The sequence below is a fragment of the Mytilus californianus genome, unplaced genomic scaffold (assembly GCF_021869535.1).
Source record: "Mytilus californianus isolate M0D057914Y unplaced genomic scaffold, xbMytCali1.0.p SCAF_4, whole genome shotgun sequence".
NCBI lineage: Eukaryota > Metazoa > Mollusca > Bivalvia > Mytilida > Mytilidae > Mytilus > Mytilus californianus.
This window is the reverse complement of record NW_026262690.1, coordinates 20,622,262-20,639,251: the sequence shown is the minus strand read 5'-3', so window position 1 is coordinate 20,639,251 and position 16,990 is coordinate 20,622,262. Positions and strand designations below refer to the sequence as shown.

The 16,990-nt window shown below is 30.2% G+C and overlaps 1 protein-coding gene across 1 annotated transcript in view; it reads right to left on the bottom strand.

Moving 5' to 3' along the window:
- Nucleotides 1-2,975: 2,975 nt before the first annotated feature.
- Nucleotides 2,976-16,990, bottom strand: part of LOC127737651 (inactive tyrosine-protein kinase 7-like) — a 109,634-nt gene continuing 95,619 nt past the window's right edge. The window contains exons 12-17 of the mRNA XM_052248510.1: nt 15,800-15,951; nt 14,192-14,312; nt 10,014-10,187; nt 9,016-9,267; nt 7,976-8,208; nt 2,976-6,764 (exon numbers count right to left, since the gene is read on the bottom strand). Coding sequence (XP_052104470.1) covers nt 6,174-6,764; nt 7,976-8,208; nt 9,016-9,267; nt 10,014-10,187; nt 14,192-14,312; nt 15,800-15,951 — 1,523 coding nt within the window. The 3' untranslated portion in view covers nt 2,976-6,173. The remainder of the gene's footprint in view (nt 6,765-7,975; nt 8,209-9,015; nt 9,268-10,013; nt 10,188-14,191; nt 14,313-15,799; nt 15,952-16,990) is intronic.

The window sequence follows — 16,990 nt, the reverse complement described above, 5'->3', positions numbered from 1 at the left end:
AGCAAAAAGGACGGACAGACAACACCATGAACAAAGCAAAAAGAACAGACAGACAACACCATAGACAAAGCAAAAAGAAGAAATGACAGACAACACCATGAACAAAGCAAAAAGAAAAACAGACAGACAACACCAAGAACAAAGTAAAAAAAAAAACCAGACAGACAACACCATGAACAAAGGAAAAAGAACAGACAGACAACACCATGAACAATGCAAAAAGAAAAGCTGACAGACAACACCACGAACAAAGCATAAAGAAAGCAGACAGACAACACACGAACAAAGCAAAAAGGACAGACAGACAACACCATGAACAAAACAAAAAGAACTGACAAGACAACACCATGAACAAAACAAAAAGAACTGACAAGACAACACCATGAACAAAACAAAAAGAACTGACAAGACAACACCATGAACAAAACAAAAAGAACTGACAAGACAACACCATGAACAAAGCAAAAAGACAAACAGACATACAACACAATGAACAAAGCAAAAAGAACTGACAAGACAACACCATGAACAAAACAAAAAGAACTGACAAGACAACACCATGAACAAAACAAAAAGAAAGGACAAGACAACACCATGAACAAAGCAAAAAGACAAACAGACAGACAACACAATGAACAAAGCAAAAAGAAGAACAGACATACAACACCACGAACAAAGCAAAAAGAAGAACTGACAGACAACACCATGAACAAAGCAAACAGAAAAACAGACAAACAACACCATGAACAAAACAAGAAGAACATACAGGCAACGCCATGAGCAAAGCAAAATGAAGAACATACAGGCAACACCATGAACAAAGGAAAAAAAAACCCAGACAGATAACACCATGAATAAAGCAAAAAGAAGAACAGAGAGACAACAACCGACACAACACTTTATAGGGAACTAAAGAATCATCAACAAGAACACCAAAAATATCCAGGAGTTAACTGCAATACTATGGAATTGTCAGCAATTCCTGATCCATTAGTGGCAGCAAAAATATTGCCTCTGGAAAGTAAAAAAAAATCAGGAAATAAGTCACATTCAGTGATGTACTAAAAAGTCATTAAAGATATCAGTGTTATTAGGGACACTATAAAACAGGACGGAAATGTGGAACATATCATTGGTCACCAGTAACATGGGTATTTCATAACAGTCAACAAATAATGATGGTGTAACAATACCTTTCATTGATATCGTCAAAGAATCAGTTTGTTGACACATGGCTGTAACAATGCCAACCATGGATATTTCTTACAAATATTGCTGTAACATCTTAGTGGAGTTCATGTAATGTAGTTATACATAATTTCAACAGTTCCTGAAAGAGGTATTGCAAGTTGAGGATATTGTTTTTACAATTTTCATTTTGGATGGTGTCATAACAATAATCTCTATTGATACTGCTGTGCACTTCTCAAAGGATGTAGATCTATACTGGTAAAACCATGCAATTGGAACATTTTAACAAAATATCCTTAATCAGAATCATGTGTCGTAATAATTTTTTGCTTCGGAATATTGAATATTCAAATATTCTTGTTAGTTCTACAATTCTCTTGACCAATCCAACATAATAATGAATACTGCACTTTCTTTCACAGAAATTATTTCAGGACCCCAAATATTGCATTGAATAGGCGTTTCTTTGTAGTAATTGGGATTCCCTTGAAAATGTAACATACATTGTAAGTAGCTTTTACTGCTGCTAAAACTTATTGAATATTTACTTGAAAGAAATTATACCAGTTGTTTGCATGGCTGACACAAGCCATAATATAAAATTTCAGAAAAATCCACTAAGAGACTTATCTCCCTTTAGCCTAGTCAATATTTGAATAATAAAACTATATAATATAATTATTTTATACAAGAAAGATGAAAGTTAAGAGTAACTGCAATATATTTTCAGTAGGTATCCATATAAAAGGTAATGTTATGTCCATAAACATACTTATTGTAAAATAACTAACTAATACGTGTTCAAATTTACAATAGAATGTTGATTTCATTATAGTCTAAAATAAATTGTTGACACAGAGATATGTCTCGCCTGTCAGCAGAAAATTAGAAAAAAAAAAAAATTTGATTGACAGCCACATTGCTAATTAATTCAAAATCACTGGACCTACGGTGCAGAGCCTCAAAATAGACGTCAAACTGATATGTACTGATACTAATGCAACTTTATACACAACATCATTGAACTTTCACAACAAGTACCTATCAAATGAACTAAAGCAGAAAACTTAACATTGAAATTTGATAATTAATTCAAAGTCACTTGACCATGACCAAGGAGGCAGGGCCCAAAATAGTTATCAAACTGATATGTACTGATAGTAATGCAACTTTAAAGAAAATATCATTGATCTATCAAAAGTAGTTCGTTTCAAACTAACTAAACAATTGTAGATGCACCCACCACCTATGTCTCGCCTTCAGAGACTTTCATTGTAGACGAGACAAAAATAGTGTAACACCACTTGTTTGTCCCTAGACAGGAACATCTCCAGTAATACATTATTTCTTTATGTATTTTGTAATTTGGAGAACTGTGTGTTAATGGCAGATCTTTATTGGTTCAGATAAAAGTTTTTCACGCTGTTCATAGACAGAGATAATTTAAAGCCTGGCATATTGTATAGACACCTGTCTATTGTGGAAGACTGCATGTTACAATCTAGATATCTTTTTGTTATTTTAACAGGAAATTCGTCAGTTATTGTGGTATAATGTATTATATTGTTTTCATTAATTTGGGAATTGGGTGTTGTCAATTTATCCACATCTTCAATCGACTCCAAACGATTTAGAGATTGACATATTATTTAGAAACCTGTCTTTTGTTGAAGGCTGCATGTTCTCATCTAAATGTATTTTGGTTATTTTTATCTTTGGGTTGCTGTCTCATTGACCTATACACCTCATATTTTTTATTCATGTATAAAAATTAAACTCAGATCTTATAATTTAAATAAGCTTTATTAATCTAATTGCATAGATTAAGACACATACATACATAGAGTTCTGATAAAACTTCAGCACCATATATCACACTCTCTATCTCACTAAAGATTTGTCAACCAGTTAATTCAGGGACTTATGCAAATTATGCTGTTTTTGTAGGAAATAAAATATGAATATCTTAGTAATAGGTTATAAAATATACATAAATTAATTATATGTTTCTTTGGAAGTAGTATTTCACAATAATGCAACACCATTTCATCATTTGTATGAAAAGCTAGACTATTTAAGTGTGTAGTTTGTACAAAGAATTCACAGTTGTTTGGTGACCATAAATGCAGGACTAGCTATATTAAATATAGAAACAATTTTAGTCAAACTAAACTCTATTTGTATCCTTGTAAACAATGGCAAAAATGATCCACCGAACAAACTATATACTTATTACACATTTATAAAGGTTAGCTGTAATTTATATTTTATAATCTTTAACATTAAACCTTTGAATTGAATGGATAATTCACCAAACAGTTCATTTATTTCATTTCAGAGTGCAGAAGATCATGTTATAATAGATAACTTATATCTCTTTTTGGTAAGTTTGGATTAACAACAAACTTATTTATACTGTGTTATCAATTAAATGGAAGAATAAAATTTTTGACTCAATTTACCATTCATTTTGTAACAAGACTAACCAGTGGGCATCTAAGCAAACAGGAACAAATGAATCTTTCTGAATTCAAGTCACTTATGACATGCTAAACCCATATAATGACAGCGAAATGCATTGACTTAATCAAAACATATCACAAACAAGGGACAGCAGAATAGTTTGATTTTATCAGATAATTTATGTTGTCAAAAATATGACCTATAAATTTTTGAAGGTCAGAAATGAAAGAAATATACATGGGATTTGATTAACTCAATAGTACTATTATATAATGGTACAATAAATCAAAGTGCTTGTTTACTCTTATGTTTAATACCTTGATATGTGTGATTGTCATAAAAATACTTTGGCAGTCAATAAATCTAACTGTATGAAAAGACCTTCTCTTTTAATTCAGTTGAAAGCCAAAATCATGATGTGTTTTATAATCATATTCATTGTTATGTAACATGTGAAAATCTTCAGAGATAATACATGATAAGAGAGTGAATTCTTATCTCAAATAATCTGTAAACTTTCTCTTCTGTCATAAAGACAGTTAATATTTTTAGGTTAAACAAAATCTGTAATATGATTGATTGAAATTGAAGAAAATATGAAAACCTTAATGGAATGCAAAGTTTTTTTTACACAAAATGATAGATTTCTGTATGAACATACAAGTATATGATTGTATCATCCTTATATGAGTTGAATTGAAAAATGAAGTCACATAAAATGAATCTAACAAATCTGAATTACCTCCCCTGCTTATACTTGCACAACATGACATGCATACTAACAAATCTTGATTTCATTCACACATCTATATCAACTACACAATGACAAATCTATAAACACTAAAACACAGTACAATATTATCACTCTAGACAACTTGGTTGTCCTTTCTAATATATTCATTTGTTTCTGGTTTAGTTTTCCTTTAAAATATCAGATTTTCACTCATTTTATGTAAATCTAATTCTAAAAACATATTCAGGTATTTTCATAATGTATACCATTTCTACTTTCAATCTTTTGTAGAATTTTCACTTCTTTTACAATAAACATTAATAAATAGTTAATATGTTTAAATGTCTGTACATATAAGTGCTGCTTTCTTGGTACATTTTTTTTGGTATTTCTACTAAGTTTAACTGCTATCTTTTTCATGAGGCATTCACTACTTTGTAGCTATAAGTTTTAAGAATTATACATAATAAGTATCAAAGTGACTGTTTATTACTTTATCTTCACATGAGTCACTTATAAGCAAACACACTGCTAGTAAAAATCATTTTAAGTGCAGTTAAACTGCTTGGATGTCCAGTTTTTATTTGCAGTCAAACTGCTAAAACTGTCATCTTTAAAAAAATAATAAAAATAAACGATATTTAAGGAAAACAAAGCAGAAACAATTATTGATTCTCGTTAAAAAATAAACAGTTTTTTTCAGAATCTGTTAAAGTCTGTATCACTTTAACAATAACAACATGGTTCCTAAACATATATACAGTACTTTATAGCATCAAATTTATTTCATTTTTTTTTTATTTTCTAACAACAGCTTTGGTCAACTTTAGTGTGTTTCTAATACATTCAACAAATGTAGACAAAATTTCAGGCAATTTAAAGAATAATGGGGAATTCTTTTTTGGAAAATATTGCTTATGATTTTGGTTTATACAAACAACAAACAAAATAATAAACAAGAAATAATGCAAGCAAAGCACACAAAATGGTACCTTGTACTCCTTGAAAATTGATAAAATGATTATTCTGAGAAACTTGGGACAATAAAACCCATTATTATTCAGGCAATATCACACTCTACCTGGAATAATCTTTCCCATTATTCATTTTATATCATATTCTACCTGGAACAATATTGCCCAGTTTTCAGGAAATAACACTATAAATAGTAACTCAATATCATATATTTTACAATGTTTACAAAATGGACCTAAAGCCTGAAGTATTACATCAAATAATATTTCCTTTCATCTCACTCACTTCTTTGTAGAGGGACTATTTGGTAAAATTTAATTTATGTAACAGCCTTTAATTTTTAAAATTTGTCAATAGCTGTAAATGTGTAAGAATAACGAAAGTTAAAAGTATAAATCAACAAACAATCAGGTGTATATCATCGATGGGGTGTTTCAAATACAGTTACATACTTTACAATTCCTATTACAAAACATTAACCATTTCATTAGACAAGTGTCTTTTTAAGTATTTGTAGCCATATATAAATACACAGAAAATAAAATTTTGAGGACTATATCAACATACAGCTTATTTATAAAAATCACAATTTTCTCAAGTACTTTACATTCAATTCCCTCATATTTCCAACATATATCATTCAGACAATGATTAATTCATTGAACAATGATAAATAAAAATTTGTAGATTTTCAATTACTTGTAGAATTCTGCACTGCACTGCAGAACAGTTATATATATATATGAAAATGTATAATGTAAAAATATATACACAAAATAAATACTCTCTCTAAAACAGACATGGATTTCAGTTAGACAGGAGCAGTTGATTGTAGTTTTAAAATGTATTCCCCAAAGAATGAACAGATTTCACTAAATAAAGGTCTTTCCTTTGGACATACGGCAGTACATTTTGTAATTAGGTCAATAATCTCCTGTGGACAAAGGTCCACCATTGTCAATTTTAAATCTTCTATTTTTAGATGTTTCAACACTTCATCATCTGTAAGTGAAGTATAAGGCAGATCTCCAAGATGAAAGACTTCCCAAACAAAAATACCAAAAGCCCAAATGTCACTTTTAACTGAAAATTCTCCATCGAAAACTGCTTCAGGAGGCATCCATCGTAGAGGAATAAGATTCTGAGCATAGGGGTAATATTCTCCTGCATATGCATCTCGACACAATGATAAACTGGTTATTTTTAGTTCAAGGCGAGATGTCAGCAGCACATTTCTAGATGCTATGTCTCTATGAATATAGCGATGATTCGATAAATGTTCCAGTCCAGATGCCACCTGGTGGCACATGTTTGTCTTTTGTACAGCAGTTAAAGGTGGTACACGAGGAAACTGTCCATTGAGTCCACCTCTCGTTGCATATAAGAACTGTTTCAAATCACCCTGTAAAATATAAAATATTCTCTACTGTTATGAAACGAAAATTAAATCATTCTTTTAACTTTTTAGTCCTGGAATCAAGTAATGTTTAACCCCGCCACATTTTTGCACCTGTCCCAAGTCAGGAGCCTCTGGCCTTTGTTAGTCTTGTATGTTTTTAATTTTATTTCATTTATATGTCTTGGTGTTTAGTGCGATGTTGATTTTCACTGAACTAGTACACACTTTCATTTTCTCGCTGTGTTGAAGACCCATTGGTGATCTTCGGCTGTTTTCTGCTCTTTGGTTGGGTTGCTGTCTCTTTGACACATTTCCCATTTCCATTCTCATCTTTATTGTTTACAGTCTTGGATTTTACTCTTTCAAATTTGAACCTTTACGATATTTTTAAAGGAAAATGTGGGATCAATTAGGAAGTATCTTCTGATATTTAGGTGCATGACAAGTGCCCCATATTTGTCTGGGAAACTTTGACAGAAGACACAGACATTAGATCAATCAATAAACTGATAATAATAGATAATGCTTCAAATTTTTAAAAATTCTTTATTTAGTACAAAGGTTGTATGTCCATGGCTTAAGTTAACCAGTGTTCAGATTTTTTTTTACATTAACAATAATAATTATTTATGTCACTATTGAAATGGCTTTTTCCAATGTAATATTATAAATAAATATTCTCTCTTCAAGAATTTGTTAATCCTTATTCCCATGAAGGTCATAATACATTCATATTGTCAGTGATTTTCACAAGTAAAGAAATTTGATATCCCTGAGCAACATTAATCTTGGTTTTTTTTTAAAGTTAATTTTTATAATATAAAAAAAAATATGCAAAATCAATTAAATCAATAAAATATGTAAACAAAAATATATAGGACATGCTATTACACATGGGATCGTATGTCTTAGATTAGATAACTTTTTCTTCCTTGGTTTGAGTTATTTTGAGAATGTATGTCATCTATTCTCTGTACATCTATTAACAAAACAAGCTGATGAGTGCCATGTGATTTTTCTTGTATAGTATTTTTTCATTTCTTATGTAGTAGAAATTTCCAATGTATAGTATAATGTTGGCTGAAGCGTATGAAAAACTAAATGTACCAAATGAAAAAAATATATTCATATTATTTTGGTCTAATCTATAAGACCCTCCAGAAATATTAAATACATCAAATTTAACAATTTTTCCCAGCAATGTTGTTACTTACCCAATCACAATACTCTGTGATAACAAACTGTGGTTCTATCTCTTTACACACTCCTAATATCTTGGCTATACATGGATGATCTAGCTTGGAGTACATGTCTAACTCTTGTTTGAATTCATAGTATAAATGTTCATCTTTAACAAGCAGTGATTTAACAACAACCAGTGTTTCTGGTTCATAATCTTTAATGCCTCTGGCTTTTGCTAAGAATACATCACCAAACAGTCCTTTACCTATAAAAGAAAGGAATTCAGTGTTTCACAGATTATTCTTCTATTGGAAACCTTATATCTGCAGAAAAACTGTTATCATTTTACATTTTGTGATATTTTTTTACTTTTGGTAAATTTCCGGATTAAAATCAAGCAAATTCAATTAAAAAATCTTCAAAGCATATGTTGGAAATCTTTTAGAGTATGTAGTTAGTAATATTGTGCTAGAATATACTCATCAGAAAGCAAAAATGTTTAACAACAGTTTAATTACAGGAGATGTGTGTTAAATGTCAATGAGACAGTATCCCAACAATGTGAAACCAAACAACAACTGGAAGTCAACAAACCGTCTTAACAATATACAGGTGTATATAATATGTTTCTAAAAATTGTGACTAAAAACAATAAAGACTATCAAAGAAAGCTTACTTTAATAGATATGAAGAATACTATAATATTGCAGTATTGTTGTTGTTTTCTCTGTATGGCTGTTATACATTGGTTTATGAGAATTAAGGTACTAACTAAAAATTTAAAAACATATTTTTTTTTTTTTGCTCCATTCTGTTGAATGATTTAGAAATTCGTATATTGCACAACATTATAAGGTTTTGTTCTCATGATGTCTTTTGGTTATATATGTTGTTGGGTAGCTGTCTTATTGATGAATAACCCACATCTCCTTTTATTCATGCTTATAGATTTGAAGTGGTATACTTTTGTTTTTATGAAGGATCTGTGTAAATGTTTAAATCTTGAAATTAGATCTAAATTCCAGGGGCTACATTTTTTTTTGGGGGGGGGGGCTGGTATAATGTAACATACCAAGCATGCCAATAGTTGCCAGATCATGTCTAGGAAATACAAGTCTGTCATAGCTTCCTCTTCGACTTCTTTGTGATTGTGACTGTGATGTTGTTGATTGTGATTGTGATGAATGAGAGGGATGTGAACTCATTCCTGACACATGTGATCTGTTGTCACTGTCACTACGTAACTGTCCACGGGATTCACTGTCACGATCTTTTACTAACAGTTCATGCTGTTCTCTGTTGGTGTCACCATTCTCTGATTTAACTATAAACATAAATAGATCAGAATTAATTACTACACTTTAAACACTATAAAAATTTACATTAATTATTACTTATGATGCTCACTATTTAAACTGCTATTTGCTGCAATTCGATTAAACTAAACATTATATAGTGTGATATTCATACAACAATAGTTTGATAATAAATTAAACTGTTTGACTGCAGATTTCTAATTGTATGTGCATTTTACTTCAGATGGTGTTCTTTAATGACAAGTATATATTTAGCATGCAGCTACATTTATTGTTTTTTGTTGCTTGCTTAATTTCCAGTGGCAAATATTGCATGTATATTCAAGACAAGAGAAAATAAATAATGGAGAATGTGTCCATGGGACACAGATGATGCCCCCTCTTGCATATAACTTTGTAATGGGGTATTACTCAAGAACGGTAAAAGTGACGCCACCCAAATTCCAACTTGATCTGTGTTTTATGGTAATAAGCATTGTGTATAAGTTTCATAACATTTGGCTGAGGCAAACTAAAGTTCGTGAATGGAAACTAATTTTTGGGACGGACGTATGGACAGACAAGAGTAACACTTAATGCCCCCTCCGATGAGGCAGAGGCATAAAAATAACAATAAATCTAAAAGACAGATTTTAGTATTATTTAACCATTTCTGCTTCTGTAATCTAAGGAAGCCAAAATTTTCTTACTACACTGAAAGCACTTAAATAAATGACAAAACTTTTCAAAGAAATGCAAAGAAAATTGTGTATACCCATAGATTTAGCAAATCTTTTCCTCCTCATAAACAATCTGTAGCTAAAGTATGCTGTAAGTGCTATGACAAGTGCAAAGTAAGCCCCTGCACTACACACAGCAATTATAATGGTCTTCACCATATCTATTCCTTCTTCCTCTTCAACCCCCTCCTTTCCAAACTCAGAAGCACCTGCAATAACAAACATAGAAAATGAAGGCATTAAGTACAAAGATATTGAAAGTACTCTCACAGATGCTAAATTTATCCTTAAAACAAGGATTAGAGCTAGCTCATAAAAGGGAATTAAGGCTTATTTCCACTATATTAAAACATGATTTCATGATAAATTAGATGGTATATTTTCCAAATGAAGAAATTCAACAAATAGCTAATCTTCTACCAAAATAAGGAAAGTCATGTATAGTTGGCTATTATGCACAACTAATGTCCAAATCATTGTATAGAAGGATTAATGCTTTACATGTATGTATATAAAATGTGTTTACTCTAAAACTCTTTAATACGAATCAGAACAAGGAAACTGATGGAAACACTATTACATACATTATTTTACCATTTCAAAAACGAGTTACCAGTCAGATATGGCAAAATACATACCATGTGAAGAAATGATCCAGACAAATATTTCGTTAACCTTGCCCAGAAATGCAACAAGAATTCACAAAAACAAAGTCTCTATCTTTTGAAGACTTGATTAATCATAATTATTAAGTAATTGCTACAAAACTTACAAGCTTTTGACTTACTCTACACCTAAATGAAAATTATTTTACCACTCAACCTCTTCTCATTATGTCATTAATGATGGGTGTAATTGGTTAATAATTAGTCTGTTGACTGAGGTAACTGCTAAATTGTATTTCCTTATAAAAACATCATTCTCATATAATCTTCCCGACAGTTGCATGTATATTTTGTTACAAAAAATAACAATTTCATCTTATAAATAATAATATTCTAAACATCATCTATCCAGGAAAAACATTTTAGAATAGCAATAGTAAATGGAGGTATAAATTTTAGTCTAGTAATTTCAAACTTATCATCCTTAAAATGTTCAAAGATACATCTTCAGATATCAGTTACCGTAAAATATACTAGAATTTTTTCGAGCATGATTGGTTCAGGTTTCAAATGTCTTGCATTTATTGATGTCAACCCTGAAACATCATGATTCAGTCTCAAGGCAAGACAAACATTGCCTTATTTTGAAATCTTCCCATTAATATTTAGATATGAGTAACAGCCTTAAAAGACATTTTGTGACAAAAAGTTTATGAAGATGATGATGTAAGTAAATATGTTTTTGGTTCATGTCTGATCTCATGTACAAATATACCTAAATGAATGGCTTTTTAAGATTATTTATGTCAATTATGTCACATTTTCCACATGACGACAAAAAAATGACTTTTCTGAACTAAAATGACCAGACTATATCATCCATTTCATTTATCTACAACTGTCAATATGATTGTAGAATTTGACTACATATGCAAATGGCTATTACCATATCACCTTCTTTGATATATTTGTTCTTGATCTTTTAAATGAAATAAAAAAAGAAAGTCCTTCTCCCACTCCGTTAAGATCATCTTTGAGTGAAAGTTTCTGAGATTTGAAATCAAAGAATATTTTTGCTTAATGAATTTTTTTTTTCAAGTCAGTGCTAATTTTAAACATTTATTAATTAGTAGCCATCCTATTTTTTTCATCCGTCAATAACATGCAAAACCATCAAATATGCAAAGCATAAATTCTTGCAAGCAGAAACTCATAAAACGTAGACTTTTACAGAAAACAAATGAAGCAAAATGTTTAACAATAATTTTTCAAGGTGAAAAATTAAAACATTATTATATCAATACATAAATTAATGATTTTCACTAACATAATGAAAAATCCTTATAAAAAATTTCCAATAATTGTTAACAGTAAACTAATGAAACCATGAATATACAATTTTTTTTGGCAAAGATTGATATGACAATTCTTGTTTATTTGCCTTACAATGCATATATGATGGGTTTGCATTAGTAGAAGCAAAACACAAAGACAAATATTTTCTATCAAATATAAAATCTTTATTTCCAAAATAGCGTCCAATAAATAATACAGTCAGATATGGCCATGCATCACAATATGCATCAACTTATCCTTGGAATGATAAAGAATGTGTCACGTTGGATCTCGTATAAACAAACTGGTCCATAATATTTGACATAACACAACAAAAATCGTCCAACAATATCCTGATATAACACTGGATCCTCCATTTTTATTTCCGTACCAAACGTCATACGAAGCTACAAAATTGCATGGATGTGCAATAAACAATGTTATAGAATTAGAAAAACCTAATTTAGTAATGATTTCTGTCTGATGAAATCCTGATAGATTTAGACAATAAATTGAGCAGCTTTAAAGTTTTAATACCATATTTATACCCTAGATTACATATTCTGGTCAGGAGAAAACATTAATTTGATTTATGCCATATAAATTGATTTCAGGGTACAAAACTCTATTCAACTCTTGTCAATTAAGAATGTTTTCAAAAGCTAGTTGTTTTCAACCAGTGTCAAACAGTTAGATAGTTGCTGTGCACAATCAGCATTTCAACATCAAACTTGTCACCATAAATTCGCCAACACAGCCGTTTCTTTTCAGTAATCCTTTCTTATGAAACATTGAGTGTAAACAAAGTGACATAAATTTTTCTTGATGATATAATTTGTAACTTTGTCACTTTTATTTTTTATCCTGCAGAGAGAAAAATCCAAGCTTGTCAAAATGTGCTGTTAGACTATAATTTATCCATGATTATCTTTATGAGCTGTATTACTAAAGGTATTTATTATTCTACAGATTTGTTTCTGGACTTAAAAGTCAAATATAAATTGTCAGATTTTACAATTATTTAAGTAACATGTTTCAGGAAAACCTACCCATATTTTGACATGATTTCTTATCAGTATTTAAATACACTACAAATGATCATTAATTTTACATCTTTTATGTACTGTAAATTCTTATCACTGTGATAGTTGAGCATTGTACAAAAAATAACAACTGACCTTAAAGCTGCTTGTAAACATCACAAGATTTAAAAAAAAAAAAGAATTTGGATCCTTCATTACATTAGAGACTTTACGAGTTTCACATTTCTTTTCTGATGAAAAGTGCTATTACAACCATTAAGAAACTCATTAATATTGTTTTGTAACATATTTTTCACTATTAGCAGCTTTAATTATTTCTGAAGTGTTAAAAATGCTTTGAAAGTCTTGGATAAATTATTTTGGTCAGTTTGTCTCTGTTGACATTTCAGCGATTTTTCCACTCTTTATACAACACACTCTTGAAATCTTATCAAACAGAAAAAAGTTAATAAAACTGGTGCGACATTATCTTTGTATTCATTATAATTCCTTTTAATTAATAATACTTATGAAAAAATACAGAAATGTTTTGCTTAATAATACTCTTTCGTTCTAGAGAAAATTCTTATGGGTGATGGGTACATTTTGGACTCAGTTCACACTGAATATTCATTTCTGTTTTGAATCTCAGGTTTTCTAACACATTTAATTAAATAATATAGAGCAAAAACACTTGCTCAACAAGTTATTCACATAGGAAGTGAATTTATATGTTTGAAACATAGTCTTAATCTTTCTAAATTGAAGATATAAATATGGGACCCTCTACAAAGCCTTAGATTTTTATTGTTGCTCAATGATTGATTGAGTCCAATACATGGCAGCAATAATGCCACATGCTAGGTTCCCATTAAGCCTTATGGGAAAACTAAACCAGGCAACTATAAACTGAACTTTGCAGGAATAATGTACTGTATTGAAGTCTTTTATAAAAATTCCTCTTTTATTCCAACCAGCCCCCCCAAAAAAACAGGGTACTTCGACCAATGACAACAATAGACAGAAATAATTCTCAGTTCTATGCTGAACTACATAATTTGTTGAAATATAAAAAATTCTCTGGGGATTAAATAAAATTGTTGTACTCTTTGTTTTCACCTAGTTTTTTTCTATTCAGCAAATTGTCAAATCCTCTACTTCATGAGAATTCATGTATTAATTCACCAACTGAGATAAAAGGTAGCCTGGATGTATACAAGGGAGATAACTCTGTAAAATATGATAACTTACTTGCTACATTTAAATTTGCCTCCATGCGTACATTCCCTGCAGTATTATTAGCCGTACAACCATATCTCCCTTTATCTTCCATATAAACTTTGGTAAAATGTAACGTTCCATTGCTCAATTTCTGCAACATAAACAAATCTCTTATAGTCTTATAGATATACACATATATATATAAATATTTGTAGCCTTGTAAGTATTAAATATGGATGGTTGAATTTGTATATTATACATGGTGAAATGTGTACCCTAACTATCAGCCCTTCTGCTTTTTATTCATCATTCTATACTACAATTTTAGTAACTTTAGAGTGTTTAGGCAGTTGAAACTAACATTTAAAATTAATGTAACTTTTATTTGATTGTTTTGTGGTTTCACTCTTTAAAATATAAAAATCAATTTTTCTTCAATTACTTTTTCTTTTAACAGATTCATTGCAAAGGGTCACTTGGATTTTACTATAATCAAAAATATGAAAATCTGTGAAAAAGTGAAGCAAAAAAAAAACTCTTTTTAGTTGCCATAAGTTCCAAAGATTTTGCATTATATCATAATTCTATTTATAAAAGAAACCTCTCTTCCAAACCTACGGAATCTTACCATGTAAACCTGTTCAAAAAGTGAGGCATTATGAATAATTACTGTTTAAAATGCAAAGTACCTACTTCAAATCTGTATTGAAAATAGATAACTATTTAACATAAATCACAGAGTGGATTGTGCATACATCATTTTGTTTGACATATAATCTATTTATTAGTGTAAACTTTACACTTTGGAATCTTTCTTTTATTACTTTCACTTGGTATTATGATGATTTTGTATATCATCAAATTACTGAAATGATAATGAAAATAGACCAACCAGTGTTTTATGGGAGAAAACCTATTTCTGCATTTGCTCTTTTAATCTGAATGTTGTGTAATGATTAGTTATAGTTAAATATAGTTCTAATTGAGAATAGTATTAAACATCCTTTATTCAAAACTTGTATTGTCTAATTCTCTTGTTACATGATTCACAATACTATGGCACGAGAATTTCAAACTGGTTAATAATGAAAATAGTTGAGCTAGAATTTTTCAATTATCTCTTGATGGAAACGAATAATAAGGGTTGAAAAGTAAAATAAAACATAAAGTCCAAAGAAGTAGGTTTGAAAAAGCATGAAAATGGCCCCTTTATCTAGTTAAAATACAAAATTAACATTTAATGGCTATTTTCTCAATGCATCTTAGCTAAAACAAGTAACAGAAAGAAACCAGGTCTCTTTTCAGAAAGCTTACCTATCAGCATTCTTTTTTATTTATCAAACTTAGCATACATCTAAACTTTCCACCAAATCCAATACAAACAGGTTAATTTTAAGGGGCCAGGTAGGGTCCTTAACATACCTACTCCTTTTACAAGTCTACAGCTCAAATCATTATAAACAGCTGTACCATGAATGCATGATTATATGTCATCCCCCTTATTTTGACAACTACAGTCAAACTCCAAACAGCCAATCAGATAATATTTCATAATTCAAAAGAAGAGGCATTTACTGTATGCATATCTATAATGTACAAGAGAAAATACTTTGTGTGATTAGATTAAGGAATACATACCTGTATTCTACTTGGATCAAAACTATTCTGATAAAAGTTTTTGTCCCAAAAAATCATTGGTTTGGGTTCTCCAATAGCTACACAATGTATCATGGCTGATTGTCCCTCTAACACTGTTGTATTTATTGGAACAACTCTGAATTTTGGTCTCACTGTAAATGAAGGAAACACATGAATAATAATATCTTGAAATCAATTAATCAAAACATAAAATAATTTTTATACATGAAAAAGTATTTTTTCCATAAGTAAAATCTTGACCACTAATGTATTAAACAAATGTTCATCTTTTTTTTACAACATCTTTTATCCATTTCTAGCATTCTTTGTAACATAGTGCATTAAAGACACAGTTGTATGATTATGAACTTGTACCCATGATAACTGGTGTCATGAATATACAATGCAGATGGGGTCATCCACAATTCCCAGAAAATTAAACTTTGAATCCAAAATTCCAGAGAAAATAAAGCATTCTATTTCAGATCCCCAAAATTTAATCATTAATTCCAGTCCCAATAAGTGTAAATCTCTAATTCCCGCAAAAATAAAAACCAATCCTGAAGGTCCTTTTGCTCCTCAATGCAGTTTCCTAGACTTCTGCCATCTGACAGTAAGACCAATACAAAAAGGGGTTATTTTTAGCTTTAGGGGTTTATAAATGCACAGCCACATATGACCATGATGTTAAATCTTATGTCCTTTGTGTTGGGGGAGTATCATGCTAACTGTACGCTTAACATTCCATGTCACAACTCCTAGACCAATCAATGGTCTGAAATGACAAAAAAGCTAATTGCAACTATTGTTCTATTAGCATGACCATAGATGTAGAGCTTCATCTATGGGTTTATACATCTATGGCATGACTAACAAACATGTTAACCGTCTTAGAGGATCATATAATTATACCCTAAATATCTGATATATTTTCAAGAAAGTGACAATAACACTGATCTGAGAAGTGAACATATAACAATGACATAAGCAGAGGGCTTTATAAGTGTACTAAGTAATACATTTGTACTCAAGAAAATTTGCATAATTAGTGTTATACTTACATAAATGAGAAACACAAAAGAAGTTTAATGCTGGATGATATTGAGTTTAAGTACTTATGATACTTCCTATCTTGAAGATTTGTCTTATATTAACAACTAGTTCAAGGGTCAGTGACCACATGATTGGCCT